Source organism: Tamandua tetradactyla, chromosome 3 (genome assembly GCF_023851605.1).
Source record: "Tamandua tetradactyla isolate mTamTet1 chromosome 3, mTamTet1.pri, whole genome shotgun sequence".
NCBI lineage: Eukaryota > Metazoa > Chordata > Mammalia > Pilosa > Myrmecophagidae > Tamandua > Tamandua tetradactyla.
In genome coordinates, this window is record NC_135329.1 from 104164918 (window position 1) to 104191574 (window position 26657).

The following is a 26657-nucleotide window of genomic DNA, read 5'->3' on the forward strand; positions in this document are numbered from 1 at the left end:
GCCTGGGTTGCAGAGGCTGAGGAACTGAGAAGTAGAAAACTGGAGACTGGTGTGGAGCCAAGGAGCCACGGAGCCCGCAGGAGTGCACAGACGGGACCCTAGGACTAGGAAGTAGGTCAGGCCACAGTCCCTGGACGTGCTACCCTCACCAGCGCACCCAGTGACCTGCGACCCACCCACACCCCATGCACCTGAACCCCATCACCCATTCCCATTTCCTGCAATCCAGGCGCCCCCACCCCACCAGCCCCCAGTGCACGTACCTGCACCAAACCCCCACCCCAAGTGCAGCCCACCTCTCCTGCACCCCTCCTGAGCACTATCTCCCCCTCCCTGTTCCCTGTAGGCTGTTGCTAGTGCATAAAGGCTGCAGGTACTGACCTCGATACCTAAGCTACCCCTGCCCATAGTGTCGCACAGCCTCACTCCACCACGACCCCCAAGTCTGCGCATCAGTTTACAGCACTCCCAGGCCGACACATGTGCACAGGCCCTTAATCATGTCATTCAGCTCTGGGAACTGCACTGTACAGCAGTCCTAGAGCCATGCATGCAGATGGCCCTAGCCTCTCTTCCCAGCTCTGAGAAAGTGCCGATCTGTGCAGCCAGGTCACATCTATCCCCAATCCACGAAGGCATAATGACGACCTACTGCCACAGCTCTACGCATGCACACAAAGGGCCCGATGCCTTAAACCCACACACGCCAGGGTTACACCCCTCAGACCAGTGCACCTGCACAGCTACATCCTTCATGGGTGCTGGACACCCATATCCATAAACATCAATGAAACATCCCCAACCTGCATCTGTACCTGCCATGAAACAAATCACCGAACTGAATGCCCCACTCCGTGCCCTGCTTCCTGCTGTACGACCATCCCACAAACAGAAGGCCTTAGACTACTGAAAGAAATCAGCTCCCAAAGAAAATCAATCAAGATATTTACATGCCATGAAGACAGCAGAAGATCACTAAGCATATCACAATGCAGACAGATATAGCCCTGCCTAATGACCAAATTAAAACACCAGAAGAGACACAGACATTGGAACAACTAATCAAAGATGTTCATACAACTCTACTTAAAATAAAATAAGTGGGATAGCAAATGACATAAAGTAGATCAAGAAGACAGTAGAAGAGCATAAAAAGGAATCCGAAAGAATAAATAGAAAAATAGCGGATATCACAGAGATTAAAGACTCTGTTGACCAAATAAAAAACATACTAGAAGCACACAACAAATCACTGGTGTTCCAGAAGGAAAAGAGAGGAGTAAAGTGCTAGGAAGAGTAGTTGAGAATATAATGGGGGAAAACTTCCCAACCTTCATAAAGGACATAAATATACAAGTTAAAGAAGCCCAATGAACTCTAAACAGAATAAATCCAAATAGGCCTTCCCGAAGGCACATATTAATCAGTCTGTCAAATGTTGAAGAGAAGCAGAAAATCCTGAAAGTGGCAAGAGAAAAACAATCTTCTACTACAAGGGAAACCAAATAAGACTGAGTTCAGACTACTCAACTAGCACCCTGGAGGTGAGAAGGCAGTGGTATGATATATTCAAGATCCTGAAAGAGGAAGAATTCCAGCCAAGAATTCTGTACCGAGCCAAATTGTCCTTCGAAACTGAGGGAGAGATTAAAGTTTTCACAGACAAAGAAGTCCTGAAGGAATTCATCAACAAGAGACCAGCCTTATTTTGTTCATATGAAACTTAACCCCAAAAAGGATAGGATAAGCCTACTTAAAATTAGGCCTTAGAGTCACCCCCAAGAGAACCTTTTCTGTTTCTCAGATGTGGCCTCTCTCTCTCAGCTGACACAGCAAGCAAACTAACTGCCCTCCCCCTCTCTATATGGGACATGATTCCCAGGGGTGTGGACCTTCCTGGCAACATGGGACAGAAATCCTAGAATGAGCTGGAACTCAGCATCAAGGGATTGAGAAAATCTTCTCAACAAAAAAAGGGAAAGAGCAAAATGAAACAAAATAATGTGTCAATGGCTGAGAGATTCCAAACAGAGTCAAGAGGTTATCCTGGAGGTTAGGCTTATGCATTAAATAGATATCACCTGTTTAGTTAAGGTGTAATGGAGAGGCTGGAGGGAACTGCCTGAAATTGTGGAGCTGAGCTCTGGTGGCCGTGTTTCTTGAACATAATTGTTTGATGATATGGCTGTCGCAGTGTGACTGTGTGGTTGTGAGAATCTTGTGTCTGATGCTCCTTTTGTCTACCTTACCAACGGACAAGTAAAACATATGGATTAAAAATAAATAATAAGGGGAACAAATATTAAAAGAAATTTAGTAGATTGAAATGCTGGTGATCGGTGAAGGGGAGGGGTAAGGGATATGGTATGTATGAATTTTTTTCAGTTTTCTTTTTATTGCTTTTTCTGAATTGATCCAGATGTTCTAAGAAATGATCATGATAATGAATATACAACTATGTGATGATAATGTGAGTTATTGATTATATAACAAGAATGGAATGATCATATGAAAAAAGAGAGAGAGAGAGAGAGAGAGACTAGCCCTATAAGAAATACTAAAAGGAGTTCTGCCAGCTGAAAAAAAGACAGGAGAGGGTGGTCTGGAGGAGGGCACAGAATTGAAGAGTACCACTAAGGGTAATTTAAATAATACAAAAAGAAAGACAAGAAAGAACTGTGGCAGTTAGAGTCAGTTGTCAACTTGGCCAGGTGAAAGCACCTAGTTCTGTTGCCGTGGACATGAGCCAATGGTATGTGAACCTCATCTGTTGCTGATTACATCAGCAGTCGGCTAGGAGGCATGCCTGCTGCAATGAATGATGTTTGACTTAATTGGCTGGAGCTTAAATGAGAAAGCGGCAATGTAGCACAGCCCAAGCAGCTCAGCATACCTCATCTCAGCACTTGCAGCTCAGCCCAGGCCTTTGGAGATGCAGAAAGAAATCACCCCAGGGAAAGTTGTTGGAACAAGAGGCCTGGAGAGAAGGCCGCAGAGACCATCCTGTGCCTTCCCACATAAGAAAGAACCTCAGTTGAAAGTTAGCTGCCTTTCCTCTGAAGAACTGACAAAATAAATCCCTTTTTATTAAAAGCCAATCCATCTCTAGTGTGTTGCATTTGGCAACTAGCAAACTACTGTAAGAACAGATAGAGCTGACAAATAAAATTTAAAAAGATAAGATGGTGGAATCAAGAAACACCTTTTCAGTAATAATTTTGAATGTTAATGAACTAAATTTACCAATTAAAAGATACAGATTGGCAAAATGGATCAAGAAACATAATCCAGCTATATGCTGCTTACAAGACACTCATCTTAGACACAAAGATATAAATAGATTGAAAGTGAAAGGATGGAAAAAGATTTTCCATGCAAGTTGTAACCAAAAGAAAGCAGGAGTAGCTACACTAATATCGGACAAAATAGACTTTAAATGTAAAGACAACATAAGAGACAAAGGACATTATATACTAATTAAAGGGTCAATTCACCAAGAAGATATAACAATCATAAATGTTTATGCTCCCAAGCAAGGAGCTCTAAAGTACATGAGACAGACATTGGCAAAACTGAAGGGAGTGGGTGGGCCACGGTGGCTCAGGAGGTCGAGTTCTCGCCTGCCATGCCGGAGACCCAGGTTCAATTCCCGGTGCCTGCCCATGTTAAAAATAGAAAAGAAAAACTGAAGGGAGCAACAGATGTTTCAACAATAATAGTAGGAGATTTTAATGCACCACACCCTTCTATAGATACAACAACCAGACAGAAGATCTACAAGAAATAGAGAAGCTAAATAACTTGATAAGTGAATTAGACATAACAGACACATACAGGTCATTGCACCCCAAAGCTCAAGGATATGCATTCTTCTCTAGTGCTCACAGAACATTTTCCAGGATAGAGCATATACTGAGGCACAAAACAGGTTTCTATAAATTTAAAAACACTGAAATTATTCAAAGCACTTTCTCTGATCACAATGGGATGAAGCTGGATCTCAATAACCACCAAAGAAGAAGAGCATTCACAACCATGAGGAGACTAAATAACACCCTCTTAAACAACCAGAGGGTCTAAGAAGAAATTGCTAGAGAAATCAGTAGCTATCTGGAGATGAATGAAAATGAAAATACAACTTATCAGAATTCATGGGATGTCGCAAAGGCTGTGCTAAGAGGGAAATTTATTGCCCTAAATGCCTATATTAAAAATCAAGAGGGTGGGCCACAGGGCTCAGCAGGCAGAGTTCTCACCTGCCATGCCGGAGACCCAGGTTCAATTCCCAGTGCCTGCCCATGCAAAAAAAAAAACAAGAAAAAGCAAAAATCAATGACAACAGCATGCCTTGAGGAACTTGAGAAAGAACAGCAAACTAACCCCAAAGCAAATAAAAGAAGAGGAATAACAAAGATTAAAGCAGAGATAAATGAGTGGAAGTACAAAAGAACAATAGAAACAATCAATAAAGCCAAAAGTTGGGTCCTTGAGAAAATCAATAAAATTGGTGGGCCATTAGTAAGATTGACAAAGAAAAAATGAGACAGGATGCAAATAAACAAAATCAGAAATGAGAAGGGGTGCATTACTACAGACCCTGAAGAAATAAAAGAAATCATAAGAGGATACTACGAACAACTATACACCAACAAACTAGACAACTTAGATGAAATGGACAAATTCCTGGAGACACACAAACAAACTGCACTGACCCAGGAAGAAACAGAAGATCTCAGCAAACCAATCACAAGTAAAGAGACTCAATCAGTCATCAAAAATCTTCCTAGAAAGAAAAGCCCAGGGCCAGACGGCTTCATGGGGGAATTTTATCAAACATTCCAAAAAGAACTAACACCAATGCTGCTCAATTTTTTCCAAAAAATTGAGGAAAAAGGAACTCTACCTAACTCATTTTATGAAACTAATATCATTTTAATACCAAAAAACTGGGTAAAGATGCTATAAGAAAGGAATACTACAGACCAATCTCCCTAATGAATATAGATGCAAAAATTCTCAATAAAATATTAGCAAATTGAATCCAACAACACATTAAAAGAATTATACACCATGACCAAGTGGGGTTTATACCAGGAATGCAAGGATGGTTCAACACAAGGAAATCAATTAATATAATATAGCACACTAACAAATCAAAAAGGTAAAATCACATGATCATCTCGATTGATGCTGAAAGAGCATTTGACAAAATTCGGCATCCTTTTCTAATAAAAACACTCCAAAAGATAGGAATCAAATGTAATTACCTCAATATGATAAAAATAAAAAGGGAATATATGAAAAACCAAAAGCTAGCATCATACACAATGGAGAGAGACTGAAAGCTTTCCCCCTAAGATCACTATTATTCAACATTGTGCTAGAAGTTCTAGCTAGAGCAATCAGTCAGGACGAAAAAATAAAAGGCATCCAAATTGGAAAGGAAGAAGTAAAGCTCTCATTATTTGCAGATGATATGATTCTATACTTGGAAGATCCTGAGAAATCTACAGCAAATTTACTTCAGCTGATAAACAAATTCAGCAAGGTGGCAGGATATAAAATGAATGTGTGAAAATCAGTAACATTTCTATACACAAGCAATGACCTAGCTGAGGAGTAAGTTAAGGAAAAAATTCCATTCAAAATAGCAATTCAAAAGAATCAAGTACTTAGGAATGAACTTAACTAGAGATGTCAAGGACTTGTACACAGAAAACTACATAACATTAATAAAAGAAATCAAAGGAGATCTAAATAACTTGAAAGACATTCCCTGCTCATTAATAGGTAGGCTAAATATAGTTTAGATGTCAGTTCTCCCCAAATTGATCTAAAGATTCAACACAGTACCAATCAAAATTCCAAAAACCTACTTTGAAGATTTAGAAAAGCTAACTACCAAGTTCATTTGGAAGGGAAAGAGACCCCGAATAGCTAAACACATCGTAAAAAAGAAGAACAAAGTGGGAGGATTAACACTCCCTGACTTTAAAACCTATTATAAAGCCACAGTGATTAAAACAGCATGGTCCTGGCACAAATATAGAAGCACTGACCAATGGAATTGAATCGAGAGTGCAGAAAATAGACCGCCAAATCTATGGTCAACTGATTTCTGATAAGGTTCCCAAATCCTCTGAACTGGGAAAAAAACAGTGTTTTCAATATCTGGGCATGGAAGAACTGGATATCAGTAGCCAAAAGAATGAAAGAGGACCCCTATCTTATACCCTACACAAAAACTGACTCAAAGTGGATCAAACACCTAAATATAAGAACCTTGCACCATAAAGCATCTAGAAGAAAACGTAGGGAAACATCTTCAAGGCCTAATATTAGGAGGTATCTTCCTAAACTTTACACCCAAAGCACAAGCAACAAAAGAAAAAATAGATAAATGGGAACTCCTCAAAATCAAATGCTTCTTCACTTTGAAAGACTTTGTGAAAAAGGTGGGGAGGCAACCAACCCAATGGGAGAAAATATTCTGGGAATCACATATCAGACAAAGGTTTGATTTCCTCTATATACAGAGAAATCGTACAACTCAACAACAAAAGAACAAACAATCCAAGCATAAAATGGGCTAAAGATATAAATAGGCATTCCTCTGAAGAGCAAATACAGATGGCTCAAAAACACATGAAGAGATGCTCATTTTCATTGGCTATAAGGGAAATCAAGACTACAATGAGATACCACCTCACGCCATAAGAATGCTGCTATTAAACAATCAGGAAACTATAAATATTACAGAGGATGTGGAGAAACTGAAACACTTACGCACTGTTGGTGGGAATGTATAATGGTGCAGCCACTATGGAAGACTTGTTTGGCGGTTCCTTAGGAAACTAAATATCAAGTTGCCCTATGACCCAGCAATAGCATTACTTGGCATATACCCAGAAGAGCTGAAAGCAATGACACAAACAGACATTTGCACACTGATGTTCATAGCAGCATTATTCACAATCGCCAAAAGATGGAAACACACCAAATGCCCATCAACAAAAGAATGCATCAACAAAATGTGGTATACACATAAGATGGAATATTATGCAGCAGTATGACAAACTGACATCCTGAAGCACATGACAAGATGGATGACCCTTGAGGACATAATGCTGGGTGAAGTTAGCCAGACGTAAAAGGATAGATACTGCATGATTCCACTTTTATGACCAGCATAAAAGTATAATCAGAGGTTTATAATACAGAATATAGGGGACTAAGAGATACATAAAAGCTAGAGATGGGTGACCCATTAGCTAACGAGGTTGAACTACAATATTGGGGAATAGATAGGAGTGAAGGTGATTCTCTAGTGGGTCTGTAAGTAATATTACCATATGGAAGATGAACAAGATTGAAAGGAGTTGTATAGACCTATGTGTCCCACTGATTAACACTAAAGATATGAATTAGTTCTTGTAAGAATTACTTCAAAAATATGATTCTTGTATAAAAATGTTTAAGTCCAGGGTACAGGGGGAAAATTGCTATTGCATGCTATGAGCAATTTTCAAAAGGAAACCATCAGCACTACCCCAGCATCAGCAGAGGTAAATAATGGGGGGAGGAACAAGAGTTAAGAGAAGGTTTAGATTTCCTATTTGGCGAGGGTGTGTTTATTGGTTTTCTTTCTCTTGGGACCGATGAGATTACCTAAAATTGAGAATGTTGATAGACTGCGGACTTTGGGCCCTCTACATGATGCCCGATGAATACAGGTGGCTGAAGGATGCACTGACAGAGAAGTAGAATGGCAAACGGTGGTGTATACTTATGAACAAAGGTTGTGCTGCTACAAAAAGGAACAAAGTTGTGAGGCATGCAACAATGTGAATGAACCTGTGGGACATTTGATGAGACAAAATAAGCCATGAAGGAGGATAGAAAAATGGGGGCAATCATTTTTCCTTTAACTTTCTCATTTTTCTCCAACCTTTACCTCTCCCTAAGACCTCAGGCTGAGGGATGAGGAAGGCTAGGACAGACGACCTGTGAGAAGGAGGAGGGGAAGTAATGAGGGGAAGAGAGCAACAGAGAAGGTTGGTGGGAAACCTCCTGAGCTCCTTGGTCCTAGGGTAATACAGAAGAAGTGTCTGGACTACCTTTCTCACCAGCTTTGCCTTTGTTTATGTCTGTGTCCAGGAGTGACGGTGCAAGCCCTTTCCACAGTTCCTGTTATGTTTAGCTACTGGGTAAGTTTGAACCCTCAAACCATCTCCTTTGTGGGTGAAGGCTCGTGTCCAGCTCCCTTGCAAGTAGTCAGATGATTTAAGCCTTGAAATCAGTCTCACTGGGGGGAGAAGAAGAAGCCCCCCACTTTTCTCCCCTTTAGAGATCAGAGTCCCTTTGCCTCTCATACTGAAGTCTCCTCAGGACCTGTCTTCTCAGCCAAGCCTCTGCTCTAGACGCACTGTCAGTACAGTAGCCACTAGTTGCATGCTACTACTGAGCATTCAGTTATGCCTAGTTGGAAGTGAGATGTACTGTAAACTTAAAATTAGATCTATGGAACACATTTTATTTCCACTGGAAAGTAGAATATAGTCCTCAGGATCCTGTCTGTGGTTTGTCAGGCAACCAATCCTCACTCCATCCCTAGGGTAGGATGTGTCTTTCCCTTCTGATGATAGCCTCGATTTTTCTCATTAGAAGTTTTCTTTGCTTTTACAAAGATTGGCTTCTGGGTCTTCTGTGGCTAAGGCCTCTGCCACTCTGTACTTCAGTTTTCTGAGGGGTAAAACCACTGATAGTGATGAAAAAATTAGCCCAGGGGAGGTGTTGCTCACAGTAAATGTCCAAAGAAGTAGGCTTTGATCCATGTGGTTTTCCCTTTCTTGTCTTGACCAGGCTAAGCCTCAGGACACTTTAGAACTGTGCCAGCTTTTAAACAACGACCTAGCTGCTACTGTTGCCAGCTACCCCAGGAGGTTCGTGGGTCTGGGGACATTGCCCATGCAGGACCCCATGCTGGCTATCAAGGAGCTGGAGCGCTGTGTGAGGGAGCTGGACTTTCCAGGGGTTCAGATTGGCTCCCACATCAACGAGTGGGACCTGAATGCACCAGAACTCTTCCCAGTCTATGCGGTGAGTTCCCCACACTTGCTCACTCACCCAAGGTGCAAATGACTGCCAGGCCAGGCCAGTCACTGTGCTGGGAGCTGAAGGGAAGAGGGGAGGGAGAATTAGAAATGACATGTTACATGTGAGTAGGAGGTGTGGGAAGGAGTTCCCAGAAGGGAGTGGGCCATTCTGCAGAAGATGGACAGGGAAAATGCTTCATAGGCCATCCCTGAGACTCAGTGAAACCTCTCATCTTCATACCCACCTTGATCTCCTTATAAGCTTTCATTGGGAAGCCAAACTGTTACCCTTTCACTGCCACTGTGTGTAATTATCATGTCAATGACATTCAAAGAAAAAGAAATGCATTTATTTTTGCTTTGAATAGAAACAGTTACTGTTTTTCAAAACTGTGAAATTATTTCATAATTTTGAAAGAATTGTGGAAATTAAAAAGGAAAACAAAAATCATAATTTCAACACTCAAAGACAGATAATTACTGTTATCATCTGGGTTTTTTATACCTATATTTTAACAAGATTGGAATTCTACATGTGATTTTATATCCTAACTGATAATTTCCAAACTGACTGAAAATTCTCAGAAGGTATCATTTTTAAATAACTGCATAATTTTTAATATACTCATACATTATGATTTAGCCAGTTCTTTATTAAGATAGTTTCTAAACCATGTCTTTCGAAAATGTGTAATGAAAAATAAGGCCATCAAAATGTTAACATTTGATGAAACTAGATGGTATGTGTATGTTCACTGTACTACCCTTCACACCTTTCTGTACTCAAAATGTTTCACAATAAAATAAACTTTTAAAAGCTCAGTGCCAGTGGGGCATGATTCCCAGGGGTATAAACCTCGCTGGCAACATGGGACAGAAATCCTAGGATGAGCTGGAACTCAGCATCAAAGGGTTGAGAAAACTTTCTTGACCAAAATAGGGAGAGAGAAATGAGACAAAATAATGTCAGGGTGGGCCACGGTGGCTCAGCAGGCAGAGTTCTTGCCTGCCATACCAGAGACCCAGGTTCAATTCCCGGTACCTGCCCTTGCAAAAATAAATAAATAAATAAATAAAATAAACAAACTATCTGTGGCTGAGAGATTTCAAACCGAGTCAAGAGGTTATTCTTACACATTATATAGATATCTCCTTTTTAATTTATGGTGTATTGGAGTGGCTAGAGGGAAGTACCTGAAACTGTGGAGCTGTGTTCCAGTAGCCATGTTTCTTGAAGATGACTGTATAATGATATAGCTTTTACAATGTGACTGTGTGTGAAAACTCTGCTGCTCCTTTTATCTATGGTATGGACAGATGAGCAAAAAATATGGAAAAAAATAAACAAATAATGGGGGGAACAAAGGTTAAAATAAATTGAGTAGATTGAAATACAATTAGTCAATGTTATGGACGGGTAAGGAGTATGGCATGTACGAGTTTTTCTTTTTTTTCTTTTTTATTTCTTTTACTGGAGAGATGCAAATATTCAAAAAAATGATCATGGTGATGAATACACAACTATGTGATGATATTGTGAAGCATTGATTGTAACCATGTCAAGAATGTTTGTAGTTTGTTTACAATAAAAATATTTTTTAAAAAACCTCAATGTCATCAGTTTTTGAAGTGCCCAACTTGAAATGTCCACAGCCCCATAGTCATCTCCATCAGTCTTCCTCTACCTTTTCCTCTACTTTGCGTTACTAAGCCTGCTTTCCTCACTAACAACATTCAAGATGCATAATTACTTTTTGAATTTCTTACTTTCCCCCTAGAATTATGATAGTACTGTTTTCTATGATTTTCACTGCAAAGATAAAATCTTTAATTATAAAGTAAATAGATGGTTGTGAACTAACTAGGCATTCTAATCACTGATCATTCAATATTTACTGAGCTCTTACTACATGCAAACTCTTTTCCATGCTTGTATCTATGGAGATGGCCCACAAATTGGGAGCCTGACTGTTAAATTACTTCTTAATGATTTGAAAGATTTAATGTTCCTCTAAATATTGAACTCCCTGAAGCTTGTTGGCTGTAATGGCTTAGCTGGTGCAGTGAGTGTTTTCATCATTCTGATGTGCTTTGAAATAGGATTTATTTACTTGTGAATCCAAATCATTTCAGCACAGTGTGAGAGAGATTTCAGCTGCAAGTTATTTTATTATTTATTGGAATTTGGTTTATGAATTACGAAAAGGCTTAAAAAGCAACAACAGCCGGCTAGAATCCAAATGGGTATTTTCTTTTGTGCGACTAGCACAACCCATCAATCATTCTAACTAGGCTGTTTGGGGGCTACCCATCTCTCAGGGGATTCATGGAATGCATTCTGATCCCAGTTGACTTGCAATATCCTGAGACTGACACTGCATTTGATTACCAGGCTTGCCTACCTCACAATACACTAACTTACGTCAGTAATATATGCTGAAACGAATGAGAGGAATTACTGGGAGCCTAGTTGGATTGTCATTTAAAGGTGAGCCTGGTAAGATTGGAGCAGTTGACTTTCTGTAGGGGAAAAAGCCATGAAATTATCTCTTCCTCTGTTCCTTTGAACCCTTTGTATCTTTGAGTGCTTCAGCAACTTTGATACCCTCATTTCACTATCCAGCCCTAAGCCAGGGGCTTCCCAGGGGAAAATTATTGCAAAGCCATCCATATTCTCCTTTGCTATTTTTCCCAACACCTACACCAAAAGAGCAATCCAGGGGGATTTCTGAGAAGATGGCAGAATAGAATAGGCTGAGTTCACCCCTGCTCCATGGAATAATGAGAGACGTGACAAAAAAAATGACTGGGACTGCAATTCCAAGAGGGTCTTTATACTATATAAGGAGGTCCTGGATGAAAAAGCAGAGAAACTTGGATGAGAAAATGGGGTGAGTGTGCTCCATTGTGACCCCACGGTGGGGGGGGGGGTGACAGCATGCAGGAAGGTGAGGCATCCAAAGGAACAGAATGCCCCTGACCTCCAATCTACCTGTCATGGTCAGGTTCATTTGTCAACTTGGCCAAGTAATGGTGCCCAGTTGTCTGGTTGGGAAAGCACTGGCCTGTTTGTTGCTGCAAGGACATTTCATGAACTTAAATCATGGCCATGTTGGCTGCATCCACAGCTGATTGCATTTGCTAAGAGGACTGTCTTCTGCAAGAAGGCTTTTAAGGAGGATTCAGAAGAGACTATCACTCTTCCTGCTTCAGCCAGCCAGCCTCTCCTGAGAGTTCACTGAGGACCTTCATTAGAGCTGCCAGCTCACAGCCTGCAATACAGACCTTGGACTGTATATTCCCATGGTTACACAAGACACTTTAATACATTTTATATTTATAGATATCTCCTGCTGAATCTGTTTCTCTAGAGAACCCTAGCTAATACACTACCCCAGCAGCTAGCCTGGGAGATCTTCCCTCATAGCTTTGCACCTGGGAACTCCCATGGGGACCCCACACACCAGAAGATTTGTTTTCTCTGCCTCACAGAGACCATCCAGTCAGAGCACAGTGCCTGCCCCCAACCCCTGAGAAAGGCTAGTCTGAGTGCCTGGTTATTTGGCAGAGACTGACAGGATCTCCCCTTAGGAGGAGGGGGAAACACAGAGTGGAGCCAATCTGCAAATTGGCAGTCAAGACAGATTTTCTGGGTCCTGATACCACTCCCCATTCCACACAAAGGCATGGTGACCTCAGGCATGCACAGACAAAGAGACAGGGAAAATGTGGAAGCAAGATGCATGCTGAGCTGAGCCACCAGGCATTTCTGATTTGGGCAGAGGCAATTTAAGCATGTAGTCCCACAGTCCAAGGCCATTCTAAGCAGAAACATGGGGGCCACCGTGAGATGTCTCTGCCAAGGTGCACACTACCCAACCTACAACTCTGGGATTGGCAGCTTTCAGTGTGGACCAAGACCAGTGGCCCTAATTGGAATAAGCACTGGATCCTCATCCAGCTCAGCTGGCTGCCACTGTCAGGGAGAGATGAGCCTGAGGGTAAGAGGTGGCCCAAGAGTTTCATCTACTGGGAAGAAGTGGAAAGTAAGTATGAAAAATGGCCTATCTGCCTAGCATTTTACAGACCTCAAGTGGAGTTGCATCCCCACTATGAGGTCCAGGCCTTGGCTTGGTGGGGAATTACTGACAAACCAAGCACAAAAGGAGGCCTTCAATGTAAACCCAAGCAAATACAAAACCTTAGAAGGTGAGGGAAGTTAACTTTCAAAACAACTTTATCAAGATAATCAAATGCCTTGAAGCCAACAGAAAATCACAAAGTGTATGAAGATGCAGGCAGATACGGCCCAGAAAATGACCAAATTAAAATACTAGAGGAGGCATAGCATTTTGAACTAATCAAAGATATTCCATACAAATCTCCTAAATATATTCAATGAGTTGACTAACGACCCATTAAAGGAGATTGAGAAGACACTACAAGAGCATAAAGAAGAATTTCAAGGAATAAATAGAAAAATAGCAGATCTCACAGAGATGAAAGCTACTATAGACCAAATTAAAAATATACTAGAGACATACAACAGCAGATTTGAAGAGGTAGAAGAAGGAATAAGCAATCTAAAGAATAGGACAATTGAATATGAGCACAGAAAAGAACAAACGGCAAGAAAGTTGGAAAAATTAGAGTTGGATCTCAGGGAAATCATGGACAAGAATCACTGGTGTCCCAGAAGGAGAAGAGAAGAGTAAATGGCTAGGAAGATTAGTTGAAGAAATAAAGGGGGAAAACTTCCCAACCCTTATAATATATATAAATACGCAAAACAGAGAAGGCCAACAAATCTCAAATAGAACAAATCCAAATAAGCCTACTCCAAGAAACATACTAATTAGTCTGTCAAATGTTGAAGAGAAACATAAAGTCCTTAAAGCAGCAAGAGAAAAGGTGATTCACTACATACAAGAAAAACCACATAAGACTGAGTTCAAACTACTTAACAAGTATTATGGAGATGAGAGGGCAATGGTATGATATATTTAAGTTCCTGAAAGAGGAAGACTTCTAGTCAAGAATTCTTTATCCAGCTAAGTTGTCCTTCAAAAGTGAGGGAGAAATTAAAATTTTCACAGAAAAACGAAGGCTGAGAGGATCTGTTAACAAGAGACCAGCCCTACAAGAAATACTAAAGGGAGTTGTATTGGCTGGGAAAAAAAGACAGGAGAGGGAGGTCTGGAGGAGGGCACAGAATTGAAGAGTATCAGCAGGGTGACTTAAAGGATAAAAAGAGAAAGAGGGAAAAGAATATATAGATGTCACAAATAAAAACCAAAGGAAAAGATGGTAGATTCAAGAGCAGCCTTTACAGTAATGATTTTTAATGTTAATTGCTAAACTCACCAATTAAAAGATACAGATTGGCAGAATGGATTAAAATATGATCTATCTATATGCTGCTTACAAGAGACTCATCTTAGATACACATAGATTGAACGTAAAAGCATGAGAAAAGATGTTCCACGCAAGCTATAGCCAAAAGAAAGCAGGAGTGGCTTTACTAATATCAGGCAAAATAGACTTCAAACATGAAGTTATCATAGAGACAAGGAAGGACAATATATATTAATAAAAGGGAAAATTCACCAAGAAGAAATAGCAATCATAAATATTTATTTTCCTAATCAACTAGGTGCAAAGTACATGAGGCAAACACTGGCAAAACTGAAGAGAGCACCTCTGGCTACATCAGTGGGGTGATGGAGCTGCACATGGAAGAAGTGCTAGGTAGGGCCGAGGCAGGCCAGGGGCATCCAAGGGACCTGGGATGAGCAGAAGTGCACAGGGTGGTACATCCACTCAGGCTGCTTTGCCACCGTGCACAAAGTGCCACTACACATGCTCATCCAGCTGCTGCCATTGGTCCTGGATCCAGCTAAGGTGCAGAACCTCGTAGACATGATCTCAGAGGACCCCCACAACATGCCCCCTATCAAGTCAGGTTATAGGGCTTTAAAATTTTTCATCTTTATATACCCTATTTTGTGGAATACTTCAGCTGAAAGCAAATGGAAACTTAGGTTAAAGTGGCTTAAACAGAGAGATTTGTTTATTCATATGACATGAAATATGGAGACTGATAGCCCATTGGCACTGGTTTAGCAGCTCAGCTAAGTCAAAGCTCATGTCTCTGATCCTTTTGGCCTTTCCGTCATTGTTACTTCATGATCACAAGATGACTGTTACACCTCCTGGAATCATGCCTGCATTCAAGGAAGGAAGGAGCTTGGGAGGAGTTGGTCCTGTCCACTTCTATCAGGATGTAAAACCTTTCCCAGAGAGTAACTTTCTTCCTCTCCCCATCATGCATATTTCCACTTATGTCTTCTTGGTTCAAACCAGGTACCATTGCCACCCCTTGCTGTAAAGCTTAAGACAGTAAAGAACAAAATTGTCATGACTGGGAAACCAATCATGTTCCATCTTCTGGGACTGGTGCATGCTGTCTTCTAAAATTAATTGGAATCCTGTTACCAAGAGAGAAATAAGGATTCATGTATCAGCTAGCCTTTGCTGTGTACCAAACGATCCCAAAACCTAACAATTATTTGCCCACAATTCTATGGTTTTGCAATATTGGCTGGACTTATCTGGGCAGTTCTACTGATATCATCTTGGGTCACTCAGGAGCTGCAGTGAGTGGTCAGCTCAGCTGGGGTGGGATGGTCTAGGGCAGCCTTACTGACTTGTCTTGCAATTGACCAGCTATTGGTTAGGTTGACACAGTTCTCTTCTACAGCAGGCTAACTCAGACTCATTAACATGATAACCTCAAGTTTTGAAGAAAGAGAGTAGAGGCTGCAAGGCTTCTTGAGACATAGGCCCACAACTGGTAAAGCACCACTTCTGCTAACTTCTTCTGATCAAAGCAAATCACAAGGCTGGTCTAGATTCAAGGGGTGGTGAAACAGACTACACCTCATGATTGGAGGAGTGGCAAAGAGTTTGTGGCCATTTTTTTTTAACAGTTCTAAAGATGTTTATTGATATAAATATTTATCACTTTCAATATAAAATACTCAATATGTCATAGTTTGAAACATTCAGCAATTTCACATGTATTAATTGTCTACTCTATTTTGGGCCAATTTAATGTGCTCTCAGAGAGGTAAGCCCTATAAACATGTTTATAAACACTGACTTTCTCAGAGTAAGAAATTAGTGGTTTCCCAAGAAGACAATGCAAAGTTGTTTATCTTCTAGTGACAACACATCCACTAGACCCCATATAGTACATGCAACATTTTCAATTCTTTTTTTAATCACATAGTTGTGAGTTATTCACTATGATCATTTTTAGAATATTTTTATCACTCCAGAAAAATAAATAAAAAGAAGAAAAAATGAACTCATACATCCCATACCACTTACCCCTCTCTCTCTCACTGACCAACAGTATTTCAATCTACCCTGTTTTTACCCTTTATCTCCCCCTATTATTTAATTTTTTTATCTTTGTTTTTTTAACTCATCTGTCCACACCCTGGATAAAAGGAGCATCAGACACAAGATTCACACAATCACACAGTTACAGTTACATTGTAAAAGCTATATAGTTATACAAACCTCTACAAGAATCAAGGCTACTGGAACACCATTTGACAATTTCAGGTACTTCCCTTCAGCCATCCAATATACCATAAACTAAAAAGGAATATGTATATAATGCAAAATAATAATCTCTAGGATAACCTTTTGACTCTGTTTGAAGTCTCTCAGCCACTGAGAATTTGTTTTGTCTCATTTCCCTCTTCCCCTTTTGATCAAGAAGGGGGAGAAGGCTTTCTCAATCCCTTGATGCTGGGTCCCTGCTGATCCCAGGAGTTCTGTCACATGTTGCCAGGGATATTTACACCTCTGGGAGTCATGTCCCAATTGGGGGCGGGGGTGGGGGCGGTGGGCAATGAGTTCACCTGCCCGGTTGGCTTACAGAGAAAGGTTACATATGAGCAACAAAAGAGATTCTCTAGGAGTGATTTTGGGCATAATTATGAGTAGGCTTAGCTTCTCCTTTGCTGGAAAAAGCTTCATAGGGGTGAGCCCCAAGATTGAGGGCTCAGCCTTATTAATTTCATTGTCCCAATTGCTTGTGAGAATATCAGGAATTTCCCAGATAGGGAAGTTGAATATTTCCTCCTTTCTCCCCAACCCCTCAAAGGGACTTTGCAAATACTTTTTTATTCTTTAGTTTGTAGTCATTTTAAATCTATCACAAATTATTTGGGGTAGGCAAATAACAGTGTTCCCACTCTCTTCCCTCTTCCATTCCCTCTCTCTACCATTCTCTTTCTCTTGCACAGGGCCTTGCTCTGCCCATCTGAAGTATTAAGACAGTGTCCTGGCCCTCAGAGTCTAGGGAAAGAAGTAATGGGACAGGGACCAGATCTTCTTAAGGGCCATGCCCTCTCTGGTTGGAACATCTTTCATTGTCTAATTGCAGTGGTGGGATATTACAGAGAGGCGTCTAAAAACCAGGAGTCCTGGGTGGTGGGAGCTAGAGGAAGGTCCAGAGTGATCAACAGTCCTCTCACTCTCACTATCCTGCTACGAGAACTCAGTCACATATGTTTTTCAACCCCTAGTTTCCCCAGCTCAGTAATGGCAAAAGCTTTCCCACACATTCTCTATCTCATGGAAAGATGACCAATAGAATTTGAAAGAGATGCAACCCTAAATGCAATGTGGTATCCTGGATTGAATCTTGGAACAACAACAACAAAAGAAAACATATGGGAGAAAACTGGAAATGTGAATAAGGTCTAGATTTAGTGAATAGCAATATACCAGTGTCGATCTCTTGGTTTTGACAAATGTACCATAGTTCTGTAAGATGTTCGCATTTTTCCAGATAAGTGAAGAGTACACAGGAAACTGCATTATCTTTGCAACTTTTGCTGTTGCAAAATCTAAAATTTTTCTAAGCTAAAAAGTTTATTTAATAAAAGGAGGAAAGTGTGAAAAAAATTGAAGGAAACAATAGACGTTTCAACAATAATAATGAGAGACTTCAATACACCATTTTCCTCTATAGATAGAACAACTAGACAGAATATCAACAAGGAAATAGAGAACTTAAAACAATAAATGAAAAAGGCCTAACAGATATATAGATAGATAGATAGATAGATAGATAGATAGATAGATAGATAGATAGATGATAGATAGATAGATAGATAGATAGATCATTACACCCCAAAACACGGGGATATACTCTCTAGTGCTCATGGAACATTTTCCAGGACATCTCATATGCTGGGCCACAAAACAGGTCCTTATAAATTTTTAAAGACTGAAATTACTCACAGCACTTTCTCTGATCACAATAGAATGAAGATGGAAATTAATAACCACCACAGAACCAGAACTTTCACAAATGTATGGAGATTAATAACACACTCTTAAACAATAAGTGAGTCAAAAGAGAAATTGGTAAATATCTGGAGACAAATGAAAATGAGAATACAACATATCAAAACTTATGGGATGTGACAAGTGTTGCTGAGAGGGAAATTGATCACCCTAAAAGCCCATATGAAAAAAGAAGAATGAGCAAAATCGAGGACTTAAGTATTTACCTGGAGGAACTACAAAAAGAACAGTGAGCTAACCCCAAGGCAAGGAGAAAAAGAGAAATAGCAAAGATTAAAGCAGAAATAAACAAACTGGAGAACAAAAAAAAAATGCAATAGAAAGAATTAACAAAACCAAAAGTTGGCTTTTTGAAAAAAATCAATAAATCCCTTGCTAGGCTGAAAAAGAAAAAAAGAGAGAGGATGTGAATCAACAAGATAAGAAATGAGAGGGGGGTTGTTACCATGGATCCTAAAGAAATAAAAAAAAATGTAAAAGAGGATAGTATGAACAACTATATGCCAAAAAAACTAGACAACTTAGAGGAAATGGACAAATTTCTAGAAACACATGAACAACCTACACTGACTCAAGAAGAAATAGAAAATCTCAACAAACTAATCACAACTAAAGAGATTCAATCTGTCATCAAAAATCTTCCTACAAAGAAAAGCCCAGGGCCAGATAGCTTCACAGGGAAATTTTATCAAACATCCCAAAAAGAACTCTTCCAAAATATTGAGGAAAAAGGAAAACTACGTAACTTATTTTATGGAGCTACTATCACTTAAATACCAAAACCATGTAAAGAAGCTACAAGGAAGGAAAAATACAGGCCAATCTCCCTAATAAATATAGATGCAGAAATTCTCAACAAAATAATAGGAAATCCAATGACACATGAAAAGAATTATGTACTACAACCAAGTAGCTTTTATACCAAGAATGCAAGGTTGCATCAACACAGGAAAATAATCAATGTAATACACCACGTTAACAAATTGAAAGGGAAAAATGACATGATCATCTTGAGTGATGCTGAAAAGGCATTAAACAAAATTCGCATCCCTTTCTGATAAAAACACTTCAAAAGGTAGGAATTGAAAGAAATTTCCTCAATATGATAAAGGGCATATATGAAAAAACCATAGCCAGCATCGTACTTAACAGAGAGCGATTGAAAGCCTTCCTTTTAGGATCAGGAATGAGACAAGGATACCCTCTGTCACCACTATTATTCAACATAGTAGTAGAAGTTATAGCTAGAGGCAGGAAAAAGAATAAAAGGTATCTAAATCAGAAAGGAAGAAGTAAAACTTTCATTATTTGCAGATGACATGATACCATACTTGGAAAATCCTGAGAAATCTACGACAAAGCTACTTGAGCTAATAAACATACTCAGTAAAGTGGCGGGATAAAAGATTCATGTACAAAAAATTAGTAATATTTCTATATATAAGTAATGACCTAACTGAGGAGAATATTAAGGGGAAAATTCCCTTCAAAAGAGCAATTAAAAGAATCAACCATCTCAGAATAAACTTAACCAGAGATGTAAAAGACCTATACACAGAAAACTACAAAACATTGCTAAAAGAACTCAAAGAAGATTTAAACAAGTAGAAAGACATTTCATGCTCATGGGTAGGAAGGTAAAATGTAGTTAAGATTTCAATTCTACCCAAACTGATCTACAGATTCAATGCAATACCAATCAAAATTCAAACAAGTTACCTTGAAGATTTGGAAAAGCAAGTTATCAAATTTATTTGGATGGGAAAGAGACCTCCAATCGCTAAAAATAGCCTAAAAGAAGAGGTAAGTGGGAGGACTAACACTTCCTGATTTTACAGCTTATTATAAAGCCACAGTGGTCAAAACAACATGATGCTGGCACAAAAACAGAAGTACTGACCAGTGGAATTGAATTGAGACTGGGGAGATAGATGAACAAATCATGGTCAGTTGCTCTTCGACAAGTTGCTCTATTCTGAACTGGAAAAGAATAGTCTTTTCAATAAATGAGTATGGGAGAACTTAATATCAATAGCAAAAGAATGAAAGAGGACCTCTACTTTACAATCTATACAAAAATTAACTTAAAGTGCATCAAAGGCCTAATATAAGAGCCTGTACCATAAAACTTCTAGAAGATAATACAGGGAAACATCCTCAAGACCTAGTAATAGGAAGTTTCTTAAACTTTACACCCAAAGCACAAGCAACAAAAGAAAAAGTAGATAAATGTGAACTCCTCAAAATCAAATACTTCTATGCCTTAAATGACTTCATCAAAAGGTGAAGAAGCAGCCAAGTCAAAGGGAGAAAATATTTGGAAACCACATATCGGATAAAAGTTTGATGTCCTGTATTCATAAAGAAATCATACAGCTCAACAACAAAAGAACAAACAACCCAATTATAAAATGGACAAAAGTTATAAACACACATTTTTTCCAAAGAACAAACACAAATGGCTAAAAAGCACATGAAGAGACACTCATCTTCAATAACTATAAGGAAAATGCAAATCAAAACTACAATAAATAAGAATGACTGCTATTAAACAAACAGGAAACTACAAATATTAGAGAGGATGTGGAGAAACTGAAACACCTATTCACTGCTGGTGGGAATGTATAATGGTACAGCCACTGTGGAAGGCAGTTTGGCGATTCCACAGAACTATCAAGTTGCCCTATGACCCAGCAATACCACTACTTGGTATATACCCAGAAGAGCTAAAAGTAGTGACATAAACAGACATTTGCACACCGATGTTCATAGCAGTATTATTCACAAAAGCCAAAAGATGAAAACCCAAGTGCCTAACCACAAACAAATGGATAACAAAATATGGCATATGCATATGGTGGAATTTATTATGCAACAGAAAGATGAACTAAGGTCCTGAAGCATATGGCAACACGGATGAACCAGGAGGACGTAATGCTGATTAAAATAAGCCAGACACAAAATGATAGATACTGTATGATTTTGCTATTATGACCCTGGTAATGGTGGACTCAGAGGCTTATAATGTAGAATATAGGGGACCTAGAGATACACCAAAGCTAGAGGTTGAACTTAATGAGGCTGAATTTAAATATAAGGGAATGGAAAAAAGTGATGGTAGTTTATTAATGGGGTTATAAGTAATATAAGTAATATTGCCATATTGAAAGTGAATATGATTGAAAGGCATATAGAGCCATGTATCCCACTGATTAGCACTACAAATATAAATAAGTTCTTGCATGAACTACTTAAAAGCTATTAATCTTGCACAAAGAGTCAATAATAGAGGGGTAAAGGAGGAAAACTACTATTGCTTGCTATGGCCTATAGTTAATAGGAAGACATCAACAGTACCACAGCAATATGGGGGGTGAATAATTGGGGGGAGGGGAGAGACAAGAGTTAAGGGGAATTTTAATTTTCTATTTGGTGAAGATGTGTTTATCTATTATTTTTCCCTTTGGAGCAATGAAAATTGTCTAAAATTGAGAGTGTTGATGATTATACAACTAAATAAGGATACTGGAGACATGAATTGTTTGTTTTAGATCTTATCCTTGGTGGCCAATGGATGGAGGTGGCCGAGGGGCACATTGACTGAGAAGCAGAAAGGTGAACTGTGTTGTATAAATATGACAGAATATTGTATGGCTACAGAAAGAGACAAAGTCATAAGGCATGCAACAAGGTGAATGAACCTTGGGGGGACATTATGTTGTGCAAAATAAGCCAGAAACAAAAGAACAAATATTGTATGGACTCTTTTAGAAAATACTTTTAGAAATTTGGGGCCTAGACTGTAAGCAGTCACATTTAGTCCAGAATTGTGTTATTTCTAGATTCCGAGATACTGTAATATATGTGTATAACCTGGTATTTCCCTGGATCTGTGGTTACATGTGTGACACCTATGACTCAGAATTAGAGCTCTACAGCTCTGAAAGTCATCATTACTACATATAACTGTTAAAGAAACCAAAAAAGAGATAAGCCCTCAATGAAAGATAAGAATGAAGCATCTGGTTGGAACTAAGATAAATCAGAAAACAGGGCAAAAGAATATACTGTCTATATTTTAGAACTTCATCTACTATATGAGACCAAAGGAAGAGAGGTTTATTTTATCCAAAACCTAAATTTTCTGTAGCACACACTCTAACTCAGCCTGTCTAGACAGCTCATTTAAACAACCCAAATACATGGACCCAGAATGGCAAGGAGAGCCTGTAATTCTATTTAGCTTAATGTAATACCCTGATACATTCCAGAGTATATTAGGTAGATAATTTTAAAGTATTGGTAAAAATTGGAGAAAAAGTATAGAACTATTAAACTTTCCCATCCTGGAGACTCTTGATACTCTCACAAATATTAGGGACTCCCAAGTTGATAGGCCAAACCCTTGATCTTGAGGCTTGCTCTTATGAAACTTATCTCTGCAGCAAAGAAGCTAACCCTACCTAAAATTATGCCTAAGAGTTACTTCAGGAAACCTCTTTTGTTGCTCATATATCGCCTTTCTCTCTCTCTAAGCTCTAGAAGGAAAACCATTAGCCCCACCCCCATACATCCAGAGGTGAGAGTCTCTCTGGCAATGTGGGACATGACTCTCAGGGATGAGCCTGGCCCTACCACTGTATGATCAACAACACCTTCCTGACCAAAGAGTGGGGGAAAATATATAACAAAATAAGGTATCAGTGGCTAAAAGACTTCAAATAGAGTTGAAGGCTATTCTGGAGGCTACTTACATGCAAGCTTCAGCTAGATATTGCTAATTGTCATGGTTTGCCAAACCTCAACCAACATCATTCCTGTTAACCCTAAGGAGCACCTATAGCTCTGAGTTTCTACAAAAGTTGCAGGCACTATGTTTACTTTCCAGAAACCTGTGACCTCCAGGTGATTCCTAGGCAAAATAAGTCCTGAAACCCAGAGGGGAAAACGTCTCTAAGAACATCAACCAGTTCCAACCCCCATCTCATATTGTCGACACCCCTTTTCAACATGCAAAAATTAGAATGGGCATAACCCAAAGATCCCTAAAGACTGGGAGAAGGATCAAAGTAGAAGGAGGACTTATAACAGAGAAGATAGAATTTAACAAATGAGTATGACTGCTGAATCATTATATTGATATTTCTTTTAGTTTACAGTGTCTTTGAGCAGCTAGAAGGAAAAACCTGAAATTGTAGAACTGTAACTCATACCAAACTTTGAAATCTGTTCTATAACTATCTCTTAAAATGTACTTTGAAAATTATTGCTTTTTTTGTATTTATGTTGTATTTCACAATAAGAAATGTTTAAAAAAGGGGGGGGGCAGTAAGCCTGGCACTCCCGAGCATCTAGCAGTCCTCCTTAGCTCCTGGACCACTCTTCTTAGGTAGTGAACCCAATAGTAAATGCTCAGTTGTTTTCAGTTACTGATGCAGATAGGCATTTATCAGTCACAAAGCCTGGATAAGTTATTTAGTCTCTATCTGCTTTAATTTCCTTCTCTGTGAAATGGAAGGAATAATAATAGTGCTCATCTCATAAATAATTAAACTAGTTAATAAATGTAAATTCTTATGAGAGCTTTGGGAAATGGTAAGTTCTCTGTTAACATTACTTATGATTTTTAGAGTATAACTTTTCTTTGTGACTTCTTTTTGTGACCTCTACAATGCCTCACATTTAGAAGATGCTCAAAAATATGAGTTGACTTGAATTGAATAAAAATGAAGCAGCATAGGCACATAGGAAAAGTTTAATCCTCAGAGAAGTCAATTACACTGAGATGCCACCAGAACATGCCTTCGCTAGGCCCAAACCATCCCAAGAACTCAATATTCTCTTTTTACCCTATACCTATTGTCAGAAACCAAATAATTCCTCTCCTCTCAAAAGATGCATATCTCTTCTGCTTGTTAGAAACTATAGAATTTGATGATTGTTCTCTAATCCAACCTTTGCCTGCCATTTCCAGAATCCCCTGTTGTTCCAGAAATGTTTCTTCATTTTAAAAATTCTGGTGTCAGCCAAAATATTTCCCTTCCTGGGGTACGTAAAGATATGATGAGTCATTCAAGCACTGCAATATAGTTGTAAAGGAAATACTCAACAGAAAATCTGTTTTAAACTTTGATAAGCACCAAAATTCAATATCTGTTAAGGAAAATTTTTAACTTTTTATTTTGAAATAATTTCAAACAAATAGGGCAGTTGCAAAATAATAAAAGCCCCATACAGAGAACTCCATGTTCCCACTACACCTCCACATACTCAGATCCACCGATTTTAACATTTTGTCACCTTTGCCATCTCTCTCTCTCTCACCCACCCACCCATCCACCCATCCGTCCACCCATCCATCTATCTATCTATTTTTCTATCATCTAACTATATTCTCAACATTTAAGAGCATGTTGCACATATCATAGTCCTTGGACACGTAATACTTCCATGTACATTTCCCATGAACAAGGTTATTCACTTACATAATCACCAGCTATCAAGTTCAAGAAATTTAACATTGATATAAATCTTACATTCTATATTCCAATATTTTTATGTCCCAATAATGTCCTTTTGAGCCTTTTCTCCTATATTCTTAGATTCCCTCCAGTATCATGTATTGCACTTAGTTGCCATTGTCTGTTTATTTTATCTTTCCTTTTTTTTTTAATTGTGAAAGCATATATACAACATAAATCTTTCCATCCTACCCCCTCCCAAGCATACCATTCAAAGGGATCAGTCAATTCACAATGTTGCAATATACTCCTCACCACAATCCATTACCAGAACCTTTCCCTCACACCAAACAGAAACCCTACACTCATTTTGCATCAACTACTTATTGCCTTGCCCCCTACCCCTTGCAACCTATACTCTAATTTCTGTCTCTATTAATTTGCACATTATCTGATATTTTCTTTGTGGTTACCATTGGGCTTCAATTTAACATTATAAGTCTAAACGATCTCATTTGTTTTAAAATCATCTTAACTTCAGAAGCACACAAAAACTTCGATCCTATACCCCTCCATCCCTTTACCTTTATGTAGTTCTTGTCACAAGAAGAACCTGTCTTGTCCTAAACCATTGATTTATCTTTACATTATATATATATAATTTTAAAGATATATTATATATATGTAATTTATATATACACACATTCTGAATCCTATACATCATATACATAATTTGTGTGTGTGATATATATATATATATGTATGTCCTGAGCCTAAACCATTGATTTATCTTTACTTGATATGCATTTGCCTTTTAGATCCTGTAGAAAGTAAAAAGTGGATTGACAAACCAAAAATACAATAGTACTGACATTTATATTTACCCATGTAATTACCCTTACCAGTCAGTATTTCTTAATGTGGCTTTAATCTATTGTCTATTGTCCTTTTCTTTCAACCAGGAAAATTCCCTTTAGCATTTCTTGTAGGGTCAGTCTAGCGGTAAGGAAGTCACTGGCTCAGCTTTTGTTTAGCTGGGAATGTCTTAAACCCTCCCTAATTTTTAAAAAACATTTTGACAGGTATTGAACTCTTGATCGGCAATTTTTGTGTGTGTGATTAGAATATTATAGATCTACAGAAAGACCATGTAAAAACCACAAGTTTATGGGTGTACACCCCTCCAGCCATAAAATGCCTTGCATCAGTGTGGTACCCTGGCCATAACTGAAGAAAGAATATACTTGTAGTATTAACTACTGTCCATTGCTTAATATAGGGTTTACTATGTTGTATAGTTCCATGTTTTACATTTGAATTTCTATTCTAGTAACATATACATGACCTGAAACCACATTTTAACCACATTCACGTACATAATTCGGTACTGTTAATTACATTCACAATTATGTGATTTGTGGTTTCCAAATATTTTCTCCCATTGAGTAGGTTGTCTTTTTGGCTTTCATGATAAAGTCCTTTGATGCATGAAATTCATAATTTTGATGAGGTTCTATTTATCTACTTTTTTTGTAGCTCGTGCTTTGGATGTAAAGTCTGAGCAACCATTGCCTAATACCAGATCCTGAACAGGCTTTCCTACATTTTCTTCTTGGATCTTTATAGTCCTGGTTCTTGTATTTGGGTCTTTGATCCATTTTGAGTTAATTTTTGTATATAGTATGAGATAGGGGTCCTCCTTCATTCTTTT

The 26657-nt window shown here is 38.8% G+C and overlaps 1 protein-coding gene across 2 annotated transcripts in view; it reads left to right on the forward strand.

Moving 5' to 3' along the window:
• Positions 1-26657, forward strand: part of ACMSD (aminocarboxymuconate semialdehyde decarboxylase) — a 134040-nt gene that overhangs the window by 32692 nt on the left and 74691 nt on the right. For both annotated transcript variants that reach the window (XM_077153636.1, XM_077153635.1), the window contains 2 exons: positions 8158-8207; positions 8863-9099. In XM_077153636.1, the coding sequence (XP_077009751.1) occupies positions 8158-8207; positions 8863-9099 (287 nt within the window). The remainder of the gene's footprint in view (positions 1-8157; positions 8208-8862; positions 9100-26657) is intronic.